Source organism: Rhinatrema bivittatum, chromosome 1 (genome assembly GCF_901001135.1).
Source record: "Rhinatrema bivittatum chromosome 1, aRhiBiv1.1, whole genome shotgun sequence".
Lineage (NCBI taxonomy): Eukaryota > Metazoa > Chordata > Amphibia > Gymnophiona > Rhinatrematidae > Rhinatrema > Rhinatrema bivittatum.
Window position 1 is genome coordinate 220,968,671 of NC_042615.1, and position 24,272 is coordinate 220,992,942.

Sequence of the window (24,272 nt, forward strand, 5' to 3'; positions counted from 1 at the left end):
ATGTTTTTGTTGTACAATTCTGCTGGCATGTAGTTTCTGCATATGGATCTATAGTGGTCTGGCCTGTTCTGTTTTCCTAATAGGAGATATATTGATGTTTTAGGGCCGGTAAATATTTGAGGTGCTGTCTTTTCATATTTCGGGTTGTTACTGTTTGTTTGCTGGCATTTAGGGCTGTTTTGGTATGGGAGGTTTACTATATTGTTATTGTAATTGAGTTTACTCATGGCTTTCTGAGAGTCAAGCCCACAGTGAATGCATATTACAATATTCCTAATACTATAAGGGTTCCACGTGCCTTTTTTGCAGGGTTTTTCTGGTTGGTGCCACCGCAGTGCATATAAAAATAATACACATGTTGTGATATTTTTACCTCAGAAGACTATGAATGTCCTTTTTCATATAAAACCTGCTATTATACATGTACAATTTTTAATTGTGTCTGGTAAGAGATGGGAAGGATGGGGCGCAAGGCTGTAAAGTTTGCCTAGGGTGCCTAATACCCTTGCACAGATCCCACCAATCACCCATCTCCAGGTGAGCAAATGCAGGGGAAGCATGGGAGGCAGGTGGTTGGGTTCCTGGGAGTGTGACAGGGTTGCCAGCTTCCTAGAAACATTATCACTGACACTCTATCTGCCAGTCCTCTGCAAATTCTGACCGCTGATTTCCCCCTTCTGCAGCATTTCAAATCACCAAAAGGGTCAAATTTCCAAGGGGGACTGCCCCTTGGCCCTCTCGACGGTTTGACCTGTGCTGTGCCTTAGGCGAGGAGAGGGGAGGCACCATCTCATCCCTCGCCTCAGGCAGCAGATCACCTTGAGTCGCCCCTGCCTGGTAAAGCCATGACAGTCCTGAGTAGAAGTTTCAGACACTCTGAGCAGCCTGTGCGCACAGAGCCTGTGACTGACAGGGACATGCTGCTGAAAAGGTATCATCATGACACAGGAGAAAAAAAAAACTGTGGAGTTGTCATCTTACAAGAAAAAAGCTCGGGTAGAGATTGATTATCTGGGGAGATCGCTGTCTTTTCTGATCTAAAAGAAGCAATTTGGCCAACTGCCATTAATAAATTCTACTTAATTAGTCGCAAAGATAATTTGCAGGACCAGGATCTTACTTTCTGTTTGTGTGTTCCCTCTGAGATCCCAAGTAAAAGCAAATATCTACATTTCTGCATAAATACATGCTATAATCTGGTATTATAACTGTAGTCATTATAATAACATATTTGTTATTTGGGTGACTTTCTGGCTTCCAAGAATTATTTGGATCTGTTTGCAGGTTTTTATTTCTTATTTTTGACATTGTTGCCATTCTTATTTCTAATTCCAATAACCAACTGTTATCAAATGTTGCTCTTTTAAAAATGTAGCTTCAGAGGATTAGTCCTCCTGATTCTGTTTGTGACAAATCTTAGAGACACCCAAATACTGTACAAAAAGACATCTTTTATAAAAGTGCTAGAAAATGGAATAACTAGTGCAGGGTGGCCAACTCCGGTCCTCCGGAGCCACATCAGGCCAGGTTTTCAGGTTATCCACAATGAATATGCATGAGATAGATTTGCATGCACTGCCTTCATTGGGTGCAAATCTATCTCATCCATGTTCGTTCTGGATATCCTGAAAAAAACAGGGCTGTTTGTGGCTCTCGAGGACTGGAGTTGACCACTCCTGAACTAGTGCTTATAACACTTTGGAGGTTTAGTTTAAACAGTAGACGTACAGAAGTAAATGCAACCTTTCTGGTCATTTTTAATTGAAGCATACAGATTCGAATGAATGCAAACGTGTGCGAATTCAAATGTACAACATAAAAGAAATTATTTTCCTGCTCAGTTTAATTTTGCTGAAGTTTTGCTGTGCTCCAAGCAGTCTAAGAATGCAATTGGGGAATTAAACCCAGCTCCTGGGCACTGTGGCTTTTCTGCTCTATTGAATTATTTTCCTATTTGCATGTCAGTGGCAGCTCCAGTCTGATGTGCTTAATGACTTATTTTCACTCCCATACACTATACAGCAGGCAAAGGATACGTTAAGTGTCGAAGAGCAGATCAGATTATTCTCTGAAAAATATTCATTTCAGTACCTTCTGAATTTGCAAGGCTTCCCTTGCAATTGATATATCTCTGCCTTGTAACTGTAATTCAGATTATTTGCATATTTTATTTCAAAAGAGAGACAGATGCAAGGCTGACCACTGACAAGCAAAACCTGAGTGTTTTTATATGATTTAACCTGCAATGAAAAGCCACTGAACCTGATCTATCAAATGGTTTGCTCAGCTGCAACACTTATTCCAGCTTTTGCCACAGCATTTTTCCCATTGATATATCTTGAATAAAGCCAGAGCACACACATTTGTTACAGCTGCCCCATAATTTACCAATGGCAACATGCCTGTCTGAACCCAAAAGGTTCTATGTGCAGGGACGCTAACTTTCATACTGGCACGCAGGCACACATGTGCGTGCATTTGTCGGCCTGCATCCAGGACGTGCTATTTTATAACATACGCGTGAATATGCATGCATGTTATAAAATAGCACATGTGCGCTCAATTTTAAGTGGATGCGTGCCAGCACATGCAAATGCCACTTCTACCGCAGAAGAGGGGGCATTTTAAAACCCACGTACGCTGACGCAATTGCCCTTTTTTCCAGTTCAATTCCAGTTTGCCCAGTTAAGGGATAGGACTTCCAAATGCCCCTAGTTTAATAGCCTCCCTTCCCCCGTTAGCCCCAACCTTTAAAACCCTGCTGATGTGACTAGATTTTTTTGTTGTACAATTTACATTTCATACAATGTGCTGTTGCGCGTCCTGGCCATGTTGGCACCATGGCCGGCCCTGCTCACCTTGCACTCCTGTCAACCAGCTCCGGGCACCCCTCTCTTGCGACCGCAGCCAGTTCACGGCATCCTCGGACTTCCAGTTCGCCATCCTCCTCACAGGCCTCACGGCAGAGCTCCCGTTGGGGGTCCACGGTATCAGAGTCCTCGCACGCGGCCGACGTGCAGTCCTTTAAAGGGCCTAGGGCGGGAAACCTGCAGGGGCGCCTCCCGATGACATCACATAGATGCACTATTTAAGGCGAGGCCCTTTCCCCAGGACCTCGCCTTGGCAATTGGGTCGACACCGTTGGTGTAGTGAGTTTGACTTCATGTTCCAGCATCTCCTGTTCCAGCGTCTCCGTGTTCCTGTGTTCTCCGTTCCCAGTGGCTCCGTGTATTCCTGTATCCTTCCCAGGTAGTACCTCTCCGGACTGACCTTTGGTACTGACCTCTGCCTGCTTGACCATTTTCTTGCCTGCCACCTGGAACTGACCTCTGCCTGCCTGACCATTCTACTGTCTGCCGCCTGGAACTGACCCTCACTTGCCTTGACTACACTCGGACTGATTCTGGTTTTGAACCCTGCTTTGGCTGACCTCTCCTAGACTGATACTCTGGCTCTGATCCTTGTGCTTCACTTGGACACTCTCTTCTGGCCTCCTGTTGCCATTGGGCCAACCTGCTTGGAAACCAACCACAGCTTCCACTTGGCTAGACCTACAGGCACTGCCTGTCTCGCCCGGAGAACCTCCCTGAACTGTTGCCTCCTTGAGGTCTCCGAAGCTTCAGGTTCAAGTCTAGCTCACCCACTCTGCATCAGCCACTCACCCTTGCTCATGATGGGCACACGTCTCTGCTACCTCTCCGGAAGACAACCAGAGGCCCACCTAAGTCCAGGCGGTCCGAGTACCCAAGGGCTCAACCTGCGGAAACCCCGGACTGTTATTGGTGAAGCTCCAGCTAGCTTCTGTCTCCTTGTGTGCTCCGCCTCCAGATGGCAGGCGCTCTCTGGGTCCAACCAGAGGGTCGTACCAATACTGCACCAGGCCAAGGGTCCACCTCCAGCGCAACACCTTTAGTACATAGGCCCCCAAATGAAAACCAATATATCCCACCATATTTCAATGCTCACTACATCAGGTGGAAGCTGAGCATTTTAAAAATCATTTGGAGAAATACTCACTCTATTTATTTTGATTTATTTTACTATATCATAGATTAATAATTAAAGCATAATTAAGTCAGGATTATCGCTTTTTAGTGAAAATCAGTTCTAAAATCACAGAATCTTGCTGGACTCAGAACTCACCATGCTCTCACAAATCCAGGCCACAGTAAAGAGCTGCCATTTTCAACTACATAACCTGTGAAGGAGGCGTCTTCTTATCGGAGAAGAAGAACTTAACAGCAGTAGTCCCAGCCATTGTAACCTCATGACTGGATTATGACAATGCAGTGCACAACAGGGCCCTTCACAAACTTCATATAATACAAAGCTCTGCAGCATGACTGATAGAAGGATGCAAACTGCACAATTACTTCACATGTCTTCTACACAAATTACACTGGCTACCAATCTCCTACAAAGCTAAACTGAAAACTTTGACACTGGCTTTTAAGGCTTTACGTGGAGATGGACCTAGTTGCTTGACAAAAAGACTGTCCTTATACATGCCCTGTAGATCAGTAAGATCATCACACAGGAGTGGATTTTTAATGGAATTGCAGGCATAAAAAAACATATATGCATGTAAGTAGCTTATACTCATGGATGTGCTATTTTATACACATAAAAAAACATATATGCATGTAAGTAGCTTATACTCATGGATGTGCTATTTTATACACATAAAAAAACATATATGCATGTAAGTAGCTTATACTCATGGATGTGCTATTTTATACACATAAAAAAGTTTGCATGTATTTTTGTTTTCTTTCACACGTTTACCTTTGCAAAAAAAAGGTTGGTCTAGGGGCATGCCAGGGCCGGGTCAAGAGGAATGGCGTAAGTTGTTATTTTATAAGACATTTACATGACTATGGAGCCTATTTACTAAAGGTTTTCTTCCATTTTGTATCTATGGCAAAAATGCTTAGTAAATAGGGCCCTATGTTAGGCAACTTATTCATTCAATTTTACACCTGCTAACTATCTAGTACAATTGATATGTCTCGTCTGTTCTCTGCTATTGGTTGGGTGGAAGGTCTGGATGAACTGGAGAGAGTTCAAGATAAAAAATCAGAAGAGGCTCAATGACCTGAAGAAGGATGGGCTGAACTGGTGGAGGTATCAGCAACCTGGTGATTTCAATTATGTGCACATGTTGTAAAATACACTGACTTCCATGTACAAATCAGGTTTTACGTGAGCAAGTTATATTATTTTTCACGCATAAGATATATGCACGTGTTTATAAAATAGGTAGGAAAGATACGCACTTTCCATGCATTGCTCATAACAAAACATGCATACGTATGCTTGGGGTAAACATACCCATATTTTATAATCTGCGTGTGACTCATCCACACAAGTTATAAAATACGGTAGTAGATCTCTGCACGGCCATGAATATGGGGCCATGCGGAGTTTATTGACAAAAAAAAATCAGAAGAACAGATACCCATCGAGGATCCTACTCATAAGCAGCATCCACTCCATAGAACTCTCTCACTGATGAGCTCTGACAAATGCACTACCACTTAAGTTTCATGAAGTACTTGAAAACCTGCCTCTTCTGCCAGGTCCTTAAAGTCAAACCTATAATGGCCCCTACCTTTGAAAACAAACAAGAAATTGAAACTTACATCCATTGACTGCTGTTATAAAATGTCAGCCAGCATTTCTAAATGCCTGAGCATATTACTACAACCTTACTACTTTATTGAGATGATTTTTTTTTTGTTATTGATTAGTTATTTACAAATCAGTGTGTTTATTCTAAGACGAGGCATTTGTATTGATTTAAATGCAAATCCGCATTTTGCTAAAATTTGTCACCACTGTAACTTCATTATAATTTCAATCCTTTCTATGCATCTACTTCCACTGTAAAGTGCTACTACTGATATCCTATTGTGTGTTAATATCCTGATATCCTATGCTCCTTCTGGAGTGAATGTCATATTCAAAAAGGCAGGTAATAAATTCCAAACAAACAAATAAATAAATAAATAAAATATTAATCCTGGAAGCCCAGACCAGATATATTTCACGCATTAGAAAAGGTGAAAGGAAAGCTAAACAACTACCAGCTAGGAATGTACATTCATTTAAAAAGAAACTGCAAAATGCGACAAATAAAGCTAATTTGTTTCATTTGTGGGCCCTGAACCTAATCGCCCCCCTCCCCCGAATAAAATTTACCGTATTCATTTGTTTTGTTTGAAACTAATGCATCAGTCCTAGACCAAGGCCCAAAGCCGGGGCCTCACCTAGGGCATAGGCCAAGGCCCAAAGCAGAAGCCATGGCCTATGCCCGAGTGTGACGCCGGTGCCTCAGCTTAAGACCAAAGCTGGGACCTTGCCTAGGGCCTAGGCCAAGGCCCAAAGCAGAAGCCATGGCCTATGCCCGAGTGTGACGCCGGTGCCTCGGCTTAAGACCAAAGCTGGGACCTTGCCTAGGGCCTAGGCCAAGGCCCAAAGAAGGGGCTGTGGCCTAGGCTGCGTGCAATATCTGGGTATTGGCAGAGGCACGGGCCAATGCCGGAGCCTCAGCAGAGACAACCGAAAGTTTAAAAAAAAACAAAACAAAAACATCTCTGATCCGTCGGGTATGTGACGAAGGCTGGGTCCCGATCCTGGGACCTCGGCCCACACCCAGGTGGTCCCGACGCTGAGGCCTAGGCCTAGGCCAGAGCCCAGACCCAGGCCCGAAACCATGACCCAATCCATAGGCCAGGTCCTGACATCTCTGCCTTGGCCTAGGCCGGAGCTCAAGGCCAAGCCTGATGCTGTGCCTCAACACCTGGGCCTTGGTCTAAGCTGGAGCCTGGATCCAGGCCCAACACCTCGACCCAACCTGGAGGCTGGGTCCTGATACTAGGGCCTAAGCCCAGTCTCTAGCCCAGGCCTGGGAGTTCCTCTTTGACTCTGCTTTTTTCTTCGGTTTTAGAATGCTGACAGCATACACTAGAGATGCGCCGGGGTTAATTAACTCCAGTGCATTCACCCCAGTGGATGGCACCATTTTTATGTAATGCAATTCTATATTAGTTAACTCCAGTGCAAACCCAGCAGATGCCGTCAGTTGGCGTTCATGAGCCGAAGAAAGAAGAGAAGCCGAAAAGGAGCTCCCAGGCTTGGGCTCCGAGGCCTGGGCATGAACCTGGAATGAACTGGGTGTGGGCAGAGGTACCGGGACCAGGACCCATCCTCCAGGTCAGGTTGTGGCTTCGGGTCTGGGCTCGGACTGAGGTCCCGGTGTCAGGACCTGGCATCCATGCCAGGCTGTGGCATTGGGCCTGGGTTTGGGTTCTGGACTAGGCCGAAGCCTCAGATTCAGCAGGCTGAGGCCGTGGCGACCCACCGTAGCCTCTGTCTATACAAATCCGAGGCTTCGGCTTTGTCTTTGCTACAGGATCCACACTGGACCAAGTAAGTGGATGCCAGAGGTATCCTGGCCCTGGCATTTTTCCAGGAGGGTGGGAGGGAGATTTCTATTTCATTTTTTGGCTATTTTGGGGTCTTTTTCTTTATTGCTTGATTTGGTTTTTTTTTACACGAATGAAATGAATCAAACAATCTACAAACCGAAATTCCTGGGAAAAAAAAAACCTCCTGAAAATGATCCAAATAAAAACTATTTTTTTTTCCCATGCACATCACTACTACCAGCATGGTTAAAAGGTGAGGTGAGAGAGGCTATAATATCTAAAAGTACATCTATCAAGAAATGGAAAAGGGATCCGAATGAAGAAACAGGAAACAGCATAAGCACTGGCAAGTTAGATGCAAAGCACTGATAAGGAAGGCAAAGAGAGAATTTGAAAAGAAGCTTGCCGTGAAAGCAAAAACTCATAATAAAAACTTTTTCAGGTACATTCAAAGTAAAAAACCTGTGAAGAAGTCAGTTGTACCATTGATCAAGGGCTAAAAGGGGCACTTAGGAATACAAAGCCATAGCAGAGAGACTAAATGAATTATTTGCTTCAGTCTCACTGAGAAAGATGTAAAAGAGATACCCATGCCAGAAATGATATTCAAAGGTGATGATTCTGCACAACTGAAAAAAATCTCAGTGAACCTGGAAGATGTTATATGGCAAATTGACAAACTAAACAATAGCAAATCACATGGACCAGATGATATACATCCCAGAGTGCTGTTAGAACTGAAAAATGAAACTATGGACTTGCTATTAGTAATTTTATAAACTATCATTAAAATTGTCTATAGTACCTGAAGGGGTGATCCAGGAAACTACAGACCAGTAAATCTGACATCTGTGCAATGCAAAATGATAAAAACTATCATAAAGAACATAATTGCTGAACATGTAGATAGGCATAGTTTAATGGGACAAAGTCAACATGAATTTTGCCAAGGGAAGTCTTGCCTCAACAATCTACTACTTTTTTTGACAGCATAAATAAACATGTGGATAAAGGTGAGCCAGTTGATATAGTGCATCTAGATTTCCAGAAAGCATTTGGCAAAGCCCCTCATGAGAGACTTCTAAGGAAATTAAAAAGTCATGGGATAGGAGGCAGTGGCCTTTTGTGAATTGCAAATTGGTTAAAAGATAGAAAACAGAGGGTAGAGCTAAATGGTAAATTTTCCCAATGGGAAAAGGTGAAGAGTGGCTTGCCTCAGGGATTTGTTCTAGGACCACAGATTTTTAATATATTAATAAATGACCAGGAAATGGGGACAACGAATAAGGTGATCAAATTTGCTGATAATACCAAATTATTCAAAGTTGTTAAATCACAAGAAGATTGTGAGAAATTGCAAGGCGATCTTGCAAAACTGGGAGACTGGGCATGATAATGGCAAACTAAATTTAATGTGGACAAGTGTAACATAAGAACATGCCATACTGGATCAGACCAAGGGTCCATCAAGCCCATAATCCAGTTTCCAACAGTGGCCAATCCAGGCCATAAGTACCTGGCAAGTACCCAGAAACTAAGTCTATTCCATATTACTGTTGCTAGTAATAGCAGTGGCTGTCAACTTAATTAATAGCAGGTAATAGACTTCTCCTCCAAGAACTTATCCAATCCTTTTTTAAACACAGCTATACTAACTGCACTAACCACATCCGCTGGCAACAAATTCCAGAGTTTAATTGTGCATTGAGTGAAAAAGAACTTTCTCCGATTAGTTTTAAATGTGCCACATGCTAACTTCATGGAGTGCCCCCTAGTCTTTCTATTATCCGAAAGAGTAAATAACCGATTCACATCTACCCGTTCTAGACCTCTCATGATTTTAAACACCTCTATCATATCCCCCCCTCAGCTGTCTCTTCTCCAAGCTGAAAAGTCCTAACCTCTTTAGTCTTTCCTCAAAGGGGAACTGTTCCTTTCCCTTTATCATTTTGGTCGCCCTTCTCTGTACCTTCTCCATCGCAATTATATCTTTTTTGAGATGCGGCGACCAGAATTGTACACAGTATTCAAGGTGTGGTCTCACCATGGAGCGATACAGGGGCATTATGACATTTTCTGTTTTATTCACCATTCCCTTTCTAATAATTCCCAACATTCTGTTTGTTTTTTTTACTGCCGCAGCACACTGAGCCGACGATTTCAATGTGTTGTCCACTATGACGCCTACATCTCTTTCTTGGGTGGTAGCAGCTAATATGGAACCTAACATTGTGTAACTATAGTATGGGTTCTTTTTCCCTATATGCATCACCTTGCACTTATCCACATTAAATTTCATCTGCCATTTGGATGCCCAATTTTCCAGTCTCACAAGGTCTTCCTGCAATTTATCACAATCTGCTTGTGATTTAACTACTCTGAACAATTTTGTATCATCTGCAAATTTGATTACCTCACTTGTCGTATTTCTTTCCAGATCATTTATAAATATATTGAAAAGTAAGGGTCTCAATACAGATCCCTGAGGTACTCCACTGCCCACTCCCCTCCACTGAGAAAATTGTCCATTTAATCCTACTCTCTGTTTCCTGTCTTTTAGCCAGTTTGTAATCCACGAAAGGAAATCGCCACCTATCCCATGACACTTTACTTTTCCTAGAAGTCTCTCATGAGGAACTTTGTCAAATGCCATCTGAAAATCCAAGTACACTACATCTACCGGTTCACATTTATCCACATGTTTATTAACTCCTTCAAAAAAGTGAAGCAGATTTGTGAGGCAAGACTTGCCTTGGGTAAAGCCATGCTGACTTTGTTTCATTAAACCATGTCTTTCTATATGTTCTGTGATTTTTATCCTTAGAACACTTTCCACTATTTTTCCTGGCACTGACGTCAGGCTAACCGGTCTGTAGTTTCCCGGATCACCCCTGGAGCCCTTTATAAATAGTGGGGTTACATTAGCTATCCTCCAGTCTTCAGGTAAAATGATACACTTAGGGGCGGATTTTAAGAGCCCTGCTCCCCTAAATCCGCCCAAATCCGGGCGGATTTAGGCGAGCAGGGCCCTGCGCGCCGGTGAGCCTATTTTACATAGGCCTACAGGCGCGCGCAGAGCCCCAGGACTCGCGTAAGTCCCGGGGTTTTCGGAGGGGGGCGTGTCGGGGGCGGGACCGAGCGCAGCGCCGTTTTGGGGGCGTGTCGGGAGCGTTTCGGGGGCGGGTCCGGGGCGTGGTTACGGCCCGGGGCGGTCCGGGGGCGTGGCCGCGCCCTCCGGACCCGCCCCCAGGTCGCGTCCCGGTGCGCTAGTGGCCCGCTGGCGTGCGGGGATTTACGCCTCCCAGAGGGAGGCGTAAATCCCCCGACAAAGGTAAGGATGGGGTTTAGACAGGGCCAGGCAGGTGGGTTAGGTAGGGGAAGGGAGGGGAAGGTGAGGGGAGGGCAAAAGAAAGTTCCCTCTGAGGCCGCTCCAATTTCGGAGCGGCCTCGGAGGGAACGGAGGTAGGCTGCGCGGCTCGGCGCGCGCCGGCTATACAGAATCCATAGCCTTGCGCGCGCCGATCCCGCGTACATTTGCTGGCGCCTGATGCGCCAGCAAAAGTACGCCTATTCGCGCGGTCTGAAAATCTACCCCTTAGGGAGGAGTAACCCAAATTATAGCTACACAATGCACTAGAGTACCTGAATGTAATCCGCTTTGAAGTGCCGAAAATTGAAATAAAAAATCAAATAAATAAATAGGTATGTAAATAAATTAGGTCCACAGGAAAAGGATATAGACATCATCATTGATAATATGTTGAAATCTTCTGCTCAGTGTGCAGCAGTAGCCATGAAAGCAAATAGAATGCTAGGCATTATTAGGAAAGGAATGGAGAACAAAACAGAGAGGGCCGGATTTTAAATGCCCTGTGCGCGTAAATGTGACCGGATTTACGCGCGCAGGGCCCTCACGCACCGGCGCGCCTATTTTGCATAGGCCGCCAGTGCGCGCAGAGCCCCGGGACGCACGTAAGTCCTGAGGCGTCGTCAAAGGGGCGTGTCCAGGGCGTGTTCGGGGTCAGGGGGCGGTTCGGGGCGGGACCAGGGCGTGGCGTCGGCCCGGGGCGTGGTCGAGGCCTTCGGACCAGCCCCCGGGTCGGGTGATGGCATGCCAGCAGCCCACTGGCGCGCGCAGATTTACGCCTGTTTTCAGCAGGCGTAAATCTGGCAACAAAGGTAGGGGGGGGTTAGGTAGGGGAAGGGAGGGGAAGGTGGGGGAGGGCGAAGGAAAGTTCCCTCCGAGGCCGCTCCGATTTCGGAGCGGCCTCGGAGGGAACAGGCAACGCGCACCGGGCTCGGCGCGCACAGGTTGCACAAATGTGCACCCCCTTGCGCGCGCCAACCCGGATTTTATAAGATACGCGCAGCTACGCGCGTATCTTATAAAATCCAGCGTACTTTTGTTCGCGCCTGGTGCGCGAACAAAAGTACGCGCTCGCGCAATTTTATAAAATCCGGCTCAGAATATCACAATGCCTCCATATTGCTCCATTGTGTGACCTCATCTTGAATACTGTGTGCAATTCTGGTTACCACATCTCAAAAAGGATATAGAGGAATTAGAAATGGTACAGAGAAGGACCACCAACATGATGAAGGGGATGGAATGATTCCTTTGTGAGGAAAGGCTAAAGAGGTTGGAACTCTTCAGTAGGGAGAAGAGATGGCTGAGAGGAGATATGATAGAGGTCTATAAAATAATGAGTCGAGTGGAAAGAGTAAACGTTAATTGGTTGTTTACTCTTTCAAACAGTACAAAGACTAGGGGATACACAATGAAGTTACTAGGCGATACAACTAAAACTAATAAGAGAAAATATTTTTTTACCCAATGCATAATTAAGGTCTGGAATTCGTTGCTAGAGGATGTGATGAAAGATATTATTGTAGCTGCATTTAAAAAAGGTTTGGACTAGTTTCTGGAGGAAAAGTCCATAATCCATTATTAAGGTGGACTTTGGGAAATCTACTACTTATTCCTGAGATAAAAAGTATGGTATATATATCTACCCCTTGGGATCAGGGCCGGTGCATGGGGATTAGGCACCTTAGGCAAACTTTCTGCCTTGCGCCTCCACACCCCCTCCTGGTCACGCTGCCACCCCAGGGTCTTGGCCACGACTCCTACCTCATTCTCGATTGTGCCTGCCGAGTGTGTGGTTTTCTGGGCTGCGAGCAGGTTGGGCGCTGCTCGTAGCCTGCCAGATCGTCACTCCTCTTGGCCACCACTTGCGGCCCCATCTGGCTCGCACCCAGTGGCACACCAAGGGTCTCCGGCGCCCGGGGGCCAATGCATTTGTGTGCCTCTCCAGCACTCCCCCCCCCAATCCTTCTTGTACTATTGCTTAAGGCCACAGAAAATCAGTGGTGTCTCTAGACAGAAGAATTTGGGGGGGGGGGGGAGCCAAAATGACATTTCCTCATCACACCCACCTCCATAGCATGCCCCCTGCTTTAAAATTGGCTATTAAAACAAAAGTCTTAATAAGAAAGACCAAAGGGTCTTCTGCATAATTTAAAAAAGCTGGCCAGTTTCATACCTCTAGTAAAACTACTATAAAATTATTTAATAGCTTTATTCAACTAATTCTATATGGCTATGAGAGTGAAGTCTGGAAAGTATACAGGAAGGAAAAGAATGTAAGAAGAATGTCAATATAAATCCTGCACCTCCAGTTCTGTAACTTACTGTGCATCCATGGAAATTCACCCAACAATGGAACTTGGGTGTTTCCCTTACAACTCATCAAACAAAAAAATATTTTCAAATTCTGTTATCACCTCACAGTAACAGCAACACAAACACCTTCCACTGCCAGACACATTGTGAACTAACACAAAACCCCGCAAAAAAGACACTCAAAATCTATACAGCAAGCTTATTGTAACATAACAGTAATAACACCAACGACTCAAACAACAATAACCCTATCTGTGAAAAAGCAGCACAGGTAAATATTACACTGGGTCCCAGAATACCAATACACCACCTACTGAGGAAACAAAACAACCCCAATTGCTATAGATCCCTACACAGACACGCTAGCAGAATCTCTCATCATGGTCACACGCACAGAGCAGAGACAGATCTTCACCAAATACAGAATAAAGGATCACAAATTAGACAAACTGAAATGGAAACCCCAAAAGCCAGATTCTGAGTGTAACAATGGAAAAACAGAACCACCATTCCTCATAAAACAAAATCAAGAAACATAAAGCATCAATTATAATAGTAAAACCATTCTAATAAAAGAATATTTTAAAACTACTGATAAATAGAATAATTTATATTAATTAAAATCAAATACATTTTTAAAAAAATTTACCAAGCACCAATAATATATTTCAAAACAGCATACATAACAAATAACACCCAGTAATTAAAACTATTAAGGATTTTAAAAAGCCCCTGCTGTTCATACCTGGGAACTCTTGATTTCCATTCACCCTGATATTGTCGAGGATTAGGAGATTATCCTCTCTCTCTCACACATACTCACATGTTCATTCTTTCTCACACATGTTCATTTTTTTCACACTGTCACATACACACACATTCATGCTCTTATACCCACCATAACCTCTCGCTCTCACAGACGCTGACACACTTTCAGGGTCTAAGACCCTCTCTCCCCCCCCCCCCCCCCCCCCCCACACACACCACCCACATACAAGCTCTGTGTGTATGGATTCTCTCATACACACAGATGTTCTCACTCTCACTGGCCTCCTCACATACACACAAACACACACACCCAGGCAAGCTCCCAGTCATTCTCACACAAACACACACACACACACACACACACACACACACTGACCCCCCAGGCTGCTCCCATTCATTCTCACACCACTCCCCCCCACCCAGGTATGCACACATTCATTCTCACACACACACACAGACCCCCAGGCAGGCACCAATTCATTCTCACACACACACACATACACCACACACAAGCAGGCACCTATTCTCACACAGACAGACCCCAGGAAGACACCCATTCATTCTCACATATAGACACACCCTCAGGCAGGCACCCATGCATTTAAACACATACACCCCCAGGCAGACTCCCATTCATACACTTGCACACACTGAAGGCAGACCCCCCTCTCTTTCTTTTGCCAGCAACCTCAGAGCCTCTCTCATTCCTTCTCTACTGCTGTCACTGCTGCCATGTGGATATTTGGGAGGCGCTGATTGCTGTTACTGGCACTGAAGCCGGTTCTGCTGCCTCCTCTGTGCAGGTCCCGTGGGCTTCCACTTCCTCCATGCTGATCTCGTACATTGCGAGATCAGCATAGAGAAAGTGCTACTCTTGCATATTCCCAAAGATTACATGTGCCAATCACTAAAAAGTAATTTTTTTTTTTTACCTTTGCTGTCTGATCTTAGTTTTCTAATTGGTTGGTCACAGGCTTTTTTTTCCACCTTCCCTTTCTTGTTTTTTTTGCCAATTCCTTTTACAGGGTCTTTTTTTTCTACTTCTTTTCTCTCCATCTGTCGTCTTCCCTCAAACACACAATCAGGTTCTCATTCTCACATGCTGTCTATCTCACACATACACAGACACACACACACACAGGCGCTCACACTCACATACTCTCTCTCATACATACATACACACTGTCTCTCTCATGCACATGCTGTCTCACTCTCACACACAAACAGGCTCTCTCACTCCCACGAGCTGTCTTGCTCAAGCACAGGCTTTCACTGTCACATGCTGTCCCTCTCACACAGAAGCTATCACGTGCTGTCTCTCCAAACATTCAGGTTCTCACTCCCACACACAGTCTCTCAACTCACTCTCACACACACATTCTCTCAACTCATCTCATACACACACAGACTCTACAGGCCCTCAGCCTCTCTCTCACATCTGGGCCTCCTCTGCGAGGGTTGCCCAGATGGGCTCTGCAGCGGCCCTGATATTCTCTGGCCACCCACGACATGGGATCCGCAGCGGCCCTGCTACCAGGCCTCCTCCTCTTCTCGAGCCGCTGTGACGTGGAATCCGCGGCGGCCCTTCTACCGGGTTTCCTCCTCTTCTCGGACCATCACGACGTGGGATATGCAGTGGCCCATTAACACTGCTCTTCTTCTGTACGCGGCCAATGGTCCTCCTCCTTCCTGCCCATGCGGCTCCGGCAACGTTTTTCTTCCGGGGCCACACAGGCAGGAAGGAGGAGGAACACCTGCAGATTTGAGTGTGACCTTTTTCTTCAGGCCGTGGTGAGATAAGCTCCACCACGGCCCCATCGATCTTCCTGTTGTGTGCATCCGGCACACAGCACAGCAGTAGTTCCCTGCTCACACGCCGGGGAGATGAGGTCCACCGGCAGCGTCATGGGCCTCCATGCCAGCCAGGATCATAGTGGATAATACATTGAAATCGTCAGCTCAGTGTGCTGTGGAAGTCAAAAAAGAAAACAGAATGTGTTGGGCACCCCAGACGCGGGCCTGCACGGCCAGGTCTCTTCACCATGGGGGGGGGGCCAAAGGCTCACTCCTGCCCTGTCCTTCGCCAGCCCCCGTCGCTGGTTCCTGCAGCCACGGCCTGCCTGCAACCGCGTTGCATCTCCCAATGCCTACACCACCGATCTCCATGGTCCCCTCAGGCGCGTGTGCGCGACACTGCCTATTATTTAAAGGACCAGTGGCGGGAGAGTTCCCCACGGTCCAGGAAGATGACGTCAGGCAAGGCAGGTATAAATACCTTTCCTTGCCATTTCCCCCTTGCCTCAGCCACAGGTCCTGCTCCCTTGTGAATGTGAGTTGCACTGTGTTCCTGCTCCGGTCCTTCCCAACTACTTGTCCTGTGTCCCTGCTCCAGTTCCTGCTCCTTTCCGTATCCTGCTTCTGCCCCTGCAATTTACGCATGTAAGTGTGGTACCTTACTCCTATATATTTACTTAGGGCCAGAAACGCTATGTTTGAGATTTAAGATCCAAAAGACTACAAGTACAACGCTGATCTTAAGCCCTTGATAAAGAATGGCATCGTTCGAAACTTGGACCCATGTCGGGCGTGTTAAGAATTCAAGGCTTCAGAGCTAAGTAAATCAGCGGTGATTCTTAAGATAAGTCACATTTACTAAGCAAATTTGCAAAAAGCTTAAAAAATATATATTGTCACGGACATTGACCGATGATTAAAAATAAGGCGGAGTCATATAGCAACCTTGCTCCCACGATGAAGCCTATTATGACTGGTCAACTTTAAAAGAAAGCGTCTTGTTTATATATAATGTGCACTCTTGGGCATTCTGATTGTCCCTTTAAAATTTGACATACTCATATTCAAATTTGACTATTCTCGCAGAGAATAGTGAATCGCGCGGTACCGGGGGGGGTGGGGGGGCGAAGCAGGGGGGCGGGCCTGCGAAAGCCGGCAGCCATTGCACCACTGCGATAACGGTCCTTACCTTTCGCCGCCAGCGATGTCTTCGAAGCGTCAGCCCCGGTGCCGCCCTGACTCCTCCTCTTCTGGGGCCAACTCCGCCCCAACTCCGCCCCAATTTAGGTATCGCATGCGATCCCTTTAGAGAATGACGCCCTAAATTCTGACTTATCTGGCTAAGTAGTACCTTAGTCACTACACAGATGGCCAAATTTGAATTTATCTGGATAAGTAGGGGCACTTATCCCTCTATACTCCGATTTATCCAGCTAAGTAGCAGCAGGCACTACTTAGCCAGATAACTCTTTAAAACACTATTTGTCTATTTAAGTAGTGTTTTTAAAATGTATCTTGGTATGAAAGATAGCTAGTTAAGTTAAAAAAAAAAAAAAAGCTACTTAACTGGATAAGTCTTAAAACTCTACTTATCTGGCCAAGTTAGATAGCTGGATAAGTCTAACAGCTCTTACTTGAGTAATAAAGCTGGAAGCATTCATTTACATTATACAGTACACTTCAGCCTTATTATCTAAGTAATGCTGGAAGCACTGGGATCTCATAGCACAGTGATCCCAGCATAGGCCAAGGGGACCCTGATGCAGGTTCCAGTTGGGTGGGATGGTGTCTGCCTGTGAGGGGCTGTTTGTGGGGAGATACGGTGAAATTTATTGCATTCTTAGCGGGGAGGGAAGTAATATACTTTTTGCTTGTAAAATACATTTCTTGGGATCGAGGGGTTTCTTGGCCAGCAGGGAGTTGTGATTTGTGATTGGAGGTGGGCATCAGGCCGAGAGGCCCACAACTCATTTTTCTTTGTATGCTAATTACCCGGATATCTTTGGAAGATATCCGGGTATGTAGCTAGTTATCTGGGCACACAAAGCCAAATAAGTTTAGGCCTAAGCCGCCATATTCAAACAATGGTCGGTTAGGCCAGATAACGTTCAGCAAGTATATTCAGTGGTAGATTTCTCTTGCTGAATATGCAGGACAGTTTATCCCGCTAATGATGGCCGGATAACTTGTCCATTACCTGGCCTACTGAATATGGAACTCAGTGCGCATTAGCAAGTGATAATGTGCATTGCACTTTGATATTTATAATTATCCTGCTCACATGGCTTCTCCTAGTAATTTAAAAGAAGGTCTATTTAAAGAATTTCAAAAATTACTTAAAAGTAAAAAAATATATATATGAATGGATACAGTATGGATATTACTATTTGCTATGTGGAGTTTTGAAACTACACATTGCAGAGTGAGCACAGTTCTCTTTCAATCCAAATTTTGTAATTCACACCACTTTGCTCTAATCCCTTCAGGACTAAGTCCTGAGGCCTAATTGCTGCTCATTTTACTAAACACTGAAAAATTCACTCCTTGGAATTCCAAGGTTAAAGCCATACAGGCAACATGAAAAAGCAAAGAAAGCCTTGTCAAACCAAGCATACCCCTGAAAACATTGAGATGCCACATAAAAATAACCCCTAGGCACTTCTTAAGAACCCACATAGTACTTGATGTGGACATATAAACATCTTTGGGAGCACATTTACAGTAAATCCCTGATCATGTTGCAAACCTTTCCACTTTACAATCTAGAATTTGTATGGAAATCACAGGAATGCAAGCGCCATCTCCAAGCTCCTGCTTTCGCTATTATCAAAAATCTTGCAAAGTGCAACTAAGTTTAAGTATTCCTCTGAAACCTAACCCTAATGAAACCACAACTTAGAGGCTATGCCTTGTACTCTCCAATCTCCTTTCCTTGGTCTTATCTAATTGCATGTTGGGGCTACTTCAATATCCTCATTCTATTTTTACCAGTTTGGTCTACTTCCAAGAAAATTTGCTGCTATAATTCAACGAAGGCTGCACCCTGACACTGAACGGGAAATTTACACAGTTAAGACACATGGAACATTGCTATTCACCTTTGAAAAAGTCTTACAACATTTTTTAAACGTATTTTGCAGCAGAAACATATCTGGACCTTTAGTCAGCCTGCTATGGCATTTGCTGTCTCATGTAAGAAAAGAAGCACATTTACAAAATGGTTTAGCAAAGCTTTTCTGCCTGCCTATTCAGGAGCATAGGAAAGAAAAGTGCTTTTTGTCCATGCAAAAGAAAAAAAAAAAGGCAACAAAAAGGAGATTCAGGCCATGGCCCACAGTCAGTCTCCGATATATTAGGAACATACCTGCAACAGGGGAGGGCTTTCTGAACACCACCCATCTATTCTTCCACTGGAATCAGAGACAAAAAAAAAAGAAGAGGAAACAGTTACAGAGAATCCTTCTTCTTTTTCTTCAGACAGATACCATAAAGCCAGACAGAAAACCTCATTTGGAAAAGTAACAAGAAATAGCAGTAATTAAAAAAAAAAAAGAAAAAGAAAGAAAACAAGGAGAAAAGTCCGTTTCCCTGACCTTTCGTCCCTCTCGCAATCTGACTTGACCCTCTACCACAACCGAATCCGTCATCTTCAGTCATGGTTCCAAACAGCTGCTCTCTGCTCTCACTTTCTCTCTCTCTCTCTCTGCTTTAGCTGAAGGGGGTCACTTTCAAAATAGCTTTATTAGTTCCCTGCACAGGGAGAAAAGGAGAGAGAGAGAGAATGGTGCACAGGGACATGTTGCTCAACCGAGCAAACGGACACTGTCCCCCATTGCAAACCCCCTCACTGTCCTCCCCTGCCTCAGCCTGGCAGAATGACAAGCTTCTGCACATGCCCCCAACTCCTGACTCTTAAAGGGTAGGCAGTGGAAGCTTCGTGCTTTGCACGTGCCCTGGGATTCGGGGGGGGGGGGGGGGGCAAGGAAGGTGGCAGCTTTGTTCTGTAGGAACTGGATATAGAGAGAGGTGCAGGAAAATAGCAAGGCTTTTTATCCAGAGCATGAAGGGTGGGCAGCAGCTGTGTGAGAAGAAGGGAGCAGTGGGGGGGGGGGGGGGGGGTGCACTCTGCATCAACTTATTCAGGATGCAGGCACCAGGTGGAATTCCACCTGTTTGATAATGCAGAGTTTAGTAGAATAGCAGAGTTCGTGAGTTGTCTGTGAATGCTGACATCGGCGTGGATTGCACTCAGGGGCATCAGGATTGGTTACATAAGGTGCGGGTGGGTATAAGTCCTAAAGCCCTTCAAGGATGCCAGGGAGGATCTGAATTCAACAGCAGCCACCTTCGGCGAGGCCTGCAGGTTTTCCAGCAGGAATAGGAACCAGCGCCAGAGGTGCTGGTACTGACTGATGGCCTCTTTGTAGCTGCAACTTCAAAATCAGTTCAAGCCCCTCACCCAGGGGCAGTTCTAGAGTGAAGCAGGGTGAGGCGGCCGCTTCAGGCGACAAACTTTTGAGGTGGAAATATTGCCCCCCCTGAAACCTTCCTGCTGCAGCCTCCTCGCCCTTTATTCAGGCAGGAAAACCTGCAGTGCTGGCGGCTTGGAGACAAAGAGAAGTGAGACCGCCGGCCACCAGCGGCCAAAAAAAGAGAAGAGAGACCGCGGGGTCACCTCTGGAGCCCAGGCTGGTAGCAGCCAAAGGAGGCCGCAGCCTGCTGCCAGGTCCCAGACCAGCGACAGTGGGAAGAAAAAGGAGGCAGCGGGCTCCCTACCGCGCTCATGTTGCTGGTGGCCGAGAAATTAAAAGTTGAGCGCGGGCGCAGCCAAGGAAAAAAAAATAAAGGCCGCTGCTGGAGCCGGTGGCAGCCAACGAACAAGAAAGAGGCTGCGTGCCGCCACCGCAGGAGCCCAGGCTGGGTGAGAAAAGAAAGGAATAAGGGTGAGAAAGGAAAAAGAAGCCGCGGGTCATTGGTGGCGGCCGAAAAAGAAAAAAAAGAGACTGCAGGCTGCTGCCGGAGCCCAAGCCGCCGGCAGCCAAAGAAAGAGAAAGGAGGCTGCAAAGAAATAAAAAAAAAGAGCTGCCGGAGGATCCCAAGCGGGTGGTGGCTGAAGAACAAGAAAAGGTACAATGTGTGTATGTCAGCTAGCTTGGTGGGCAGGGATGCAGCTTGTGAGTATATATGAGAGGGTGTCTGTATGTATATGAGAGGGTGGGGGTGTGTATGTGTGAGTGTATATGAAAGGGTGGAGGTGGGTATGAGAGGGAGGGTGGGTATGGGTGGATGTCTTTATGAGAGGGTGTGTATCTGTATGAGTGGAAGGGTGGGAGTGTCTGTATGAGAGGGTGTGTGAGGATGAGTATGTGTAGGAGTGGGTTTGTGTATGTATGAAAGGGGTGTGTGTATGTAAGGGAGGGTGGGTATGGATGGGTCTCTGTATGAGTGTGGATGATGGGTGGATGTCTTTATGAGAGCGTGTGTGTGTGTGCATGAGAGGGTGAGTGTGTGTGCATATATATGAGAGGTGGGTGAGGGTGGGTGTATGTGTGGGTAGGTGGGTGGGGTTATGTGTGGAGACAGTGTTTGTGTATGTGTATATATGAAAGGGTGAGTGGGTAAGGAGGGTATGTGTATGTGTGGGTGGGTGAGGGTGTGTGTGCATGAGGTGGGTATGTATGTATGAGTGGGTGGGTGGTATGTGTGTGTGTATGAGAGAGTGGTGGGGTGTGTGTGTGTGTATATATATATGAGAGGGTGGTGTGTGTGTGTGTGTATGTATGAGAGGGTGCTTGTGTGTATCATGTGTGTATGGAAGAGGGAGAGAAGTGAATGAGTGTGTATGCATGTATGAATGTGGGTGGAAAAGGGAGGGGACAGGGTGGGGACAGGGTGGGCCAGAGGCACCATCTCATCCCTCGCCTCAGGCAGCAGATTGCCTTGAGCTGCCCCTGGTGGCACCCCTGGGTCAGCTACAAGGTCCCTGCTTAGAATCAACATCCCTGTGAGCCTTCTACCCTCTTCAGCCCCTCTCAATCTGGAGAGATGCGATTGGTTGCCTGTTCCAATTTAGTGAAGCCATTTTAGTGTTCTGTGTCCATTTTGAGTTAGTCTCAGAGCAGTGAGGATGCAGTTTTTATACTCCCTAGTGAGGCCTCCCAGCCTCATCATGAACTTTACTTTTGAAGAGGTCCCTCTGTGTGTACCCCCTGCCAGACAGTCATCCCTTAATTAGTGGCAGTGAGATAGATTTTTGCTGGATTTCCTCTGGAAACTCTCATAAAGGGGCTGAAGACCTGTGAGCCTCATTCTACTCCCTAGGTGAGGCAAGCACCAGTGACAGTACCCACAAAGTGAGATTTTGATGGCCAAGAGGTATCCTGATTTATTTTTTTTTCAGAAGGGGCAGCTGCTTAAAACTTGCACCCTTTGGAGAAGGATCCCCCAAAACACAGAGGGCAAGGGCTGAAGACCTGTGAGCCCTAATTTACTTCTAGATGGGGCAAGCACTAGTGACAGTGAAGCAGCAGTCACCGAGAGATTTTTACAGAAAGCAAATATTTGGATATTGTTTGTGGGGAGGTTTTTGACCCACCCCTCCTCACAAGGGTTCCAGGGCTGGAATAGCCTGGTTCCCACTTCCTAAAGACTTTTTCTGCATGAGAAGTCACTGACACCACAACTAAGAAGGATCAAGATCTTGTAAACCCCCCCCCCCCCCCACCCCGAATCGCCAGCCCATGGGACTGGACAGGCTGGGTGACCGTGAATAATCTGGACTCAGGTAGGACTTTTCGGTTTGAGGGGATCCCTCCAATAGGATTCCCACTTGGGCTACTGGGAAAGCTTAGCACACTTTAAAAATCACCGTGGGAAGCTTTACTCAGATACCTGAGATAAAGGACACCTACCCAGAAAAGAAAATACACCTTTGTGCATCAGTCTGCTGTAATTTCATCTTTACTGTAAAATGGACTTTATTGTAACGGTTAAAGAATCAGTAAACATTTAATTTATCACCCAGGCCTTGTCCTGCCTGGTTTGTCCCAGCACCTCAGCCCTTGAGAAACCATAGCTACCACAACACAAGGAGAAACGCACCATCGCCTGGGCCGTAAGTGAGAGCTTCCCCCTACAAAAAAGGATCCACCATTGGGATAGAGAGGCATGTATGGGAGATGAAGTGCTAGCGGGATGCATGCCACGAAAATTAAATATTAGTTTGTGTGCCCTTGGGACCTAAACCTCCAAGGTAGGGTTACACTGACATGCTGGCCAGCCTAAGTGACCCACAACTGAACATGCGGTCCTCTCACCTCTCTGCACAAGCTTCAGGCTCCAGCTCCTCATCGCTGGCGGCGGTGGGCCGTCAGTCTCGGCCTCGGACTCCCGCCAGCACCTCCGGCCCTGCTCCACTTCCTGGGACCTCTAGCCAGGATGCCTCCACTCCTCGTGCCTCTCCGCAGGCCTCATGGAGAGACGCCACCGTCAGCGCCGTACCCTTCCCTAGGCGCACGCACATGCATCAGTGAATGATTTAAAGGGCCAGCGGTGGGAACCTGGCAGTGGACCCGGATGCTGACATCAGATCCTTCAGCACATAAATACTCAGGCTGCGCCCCTCAGCGTCGCCTTTGCAACAGGTCTCCTTGGTCTCCTGTTCCTGGTTTCCGAGTGCTTGTTGCTGTAGTACTTGTTTGTTCGTGTTCCTGATTCTCCAAGTTCCCAGTTCCTGTTCTGCTGTTCATCTCGTCTTGCGTTTGATTGACTTCCTGGATTTGACCACTGCTTCACCTGACTTCGCCTACCTGCCTTCTCCAAGCCTGACCACTGCTTTGCCTGACTTCACCTACATATCTTCTCCAAGCCTAACCACTGCTTCACATGATTTTGTCTATTGTCTTCTCCAAGCCTGACCACTGCTTCGCCTGACTTCGCCTACCTGCCTTCCCTAAGCCTGATCTCTGCTACGTCTGACCACGCCTGCCTTCTCTGTGCCTTGACCATTGCTACGTCTAACCATGCCTGGCTTCTCTGAGCCTTGACCATTGCTACGTCTGACCACGCCTGCCTTCTCCGTTTCCTGACCATTGCTACGTCTGACCACGCCTGCCTTCTCCGTGACTTGACTATTGCTACATCTGACCACTCCTGCCTTCTCCGTGCCCTAACCATTGCTACATCTGACCACACTTGTTTTTTCCATGCTTTGAACTTTGCTATGTATGACTTTGCCTCAGACTCTCTTGAGTCCAGAGTTCCAGGTTGCTTGCTATGCCTTGCAAGTGCCGCCCACTTCTACTCACATTTGACAGTGACACCTCTGTCCCTATCCTCTAGACATGAACTAGTAAGCTTTGGCCTTCCTATGCTCAGGCACTTTCAGTATCCTCCTGTTCCCTGGTGCTTGGGTTTCTGTTCCTCATCCTATTCGGGATAGGATCACGCCACCTGCTGGCTGCTATCTCTGGGCTGAACCAGCTACTATTGATACCCAACCTCAAGACCTGCCTAAGTCCTGCCGGCCCTGGCACCTGAAGGCTCAACCCTAGGGGAACGTGGGCTGGTATAGGTGAAGCTCCAGTGGCCTCCAGCTT

The 24,272-nt window shown here is 46.4% G+C and overlaps 1 protein-coding gene across 2 annotated transcripts in view; it reads right to left on the reverse strand.

The window, feature by feature from the left end:
- Positions 1–19,393, reverse strand: part of DOK7 (docking protein 7) — a 273,911-nt gene extending 254,518 nt beyond the window's left edge. For both annotated transcript variants that reach the window (XM_029591901.1, XM_029591893.1), the window contains exons 1-2: positions 19,269–19,393; positions 19,040–19,085 (exon numbers count right to left, since the gene is read on the reverse strand). In XM_029591901.1, the coding sequence (XP_029447761.1) occupies positions 19,040–19,085; positions 19,269–19,322 (100 nt within the window). In that variant the 5' untranslated portion in view covers positions 19,323–19,393. The remainder of the gene's footprint in view (positions 1–19,039; positions 19,086–19,268) is intronic.
- Between the last annotated feature and the right edge of the window lie 4,879 nt (positions 19,394–24,272).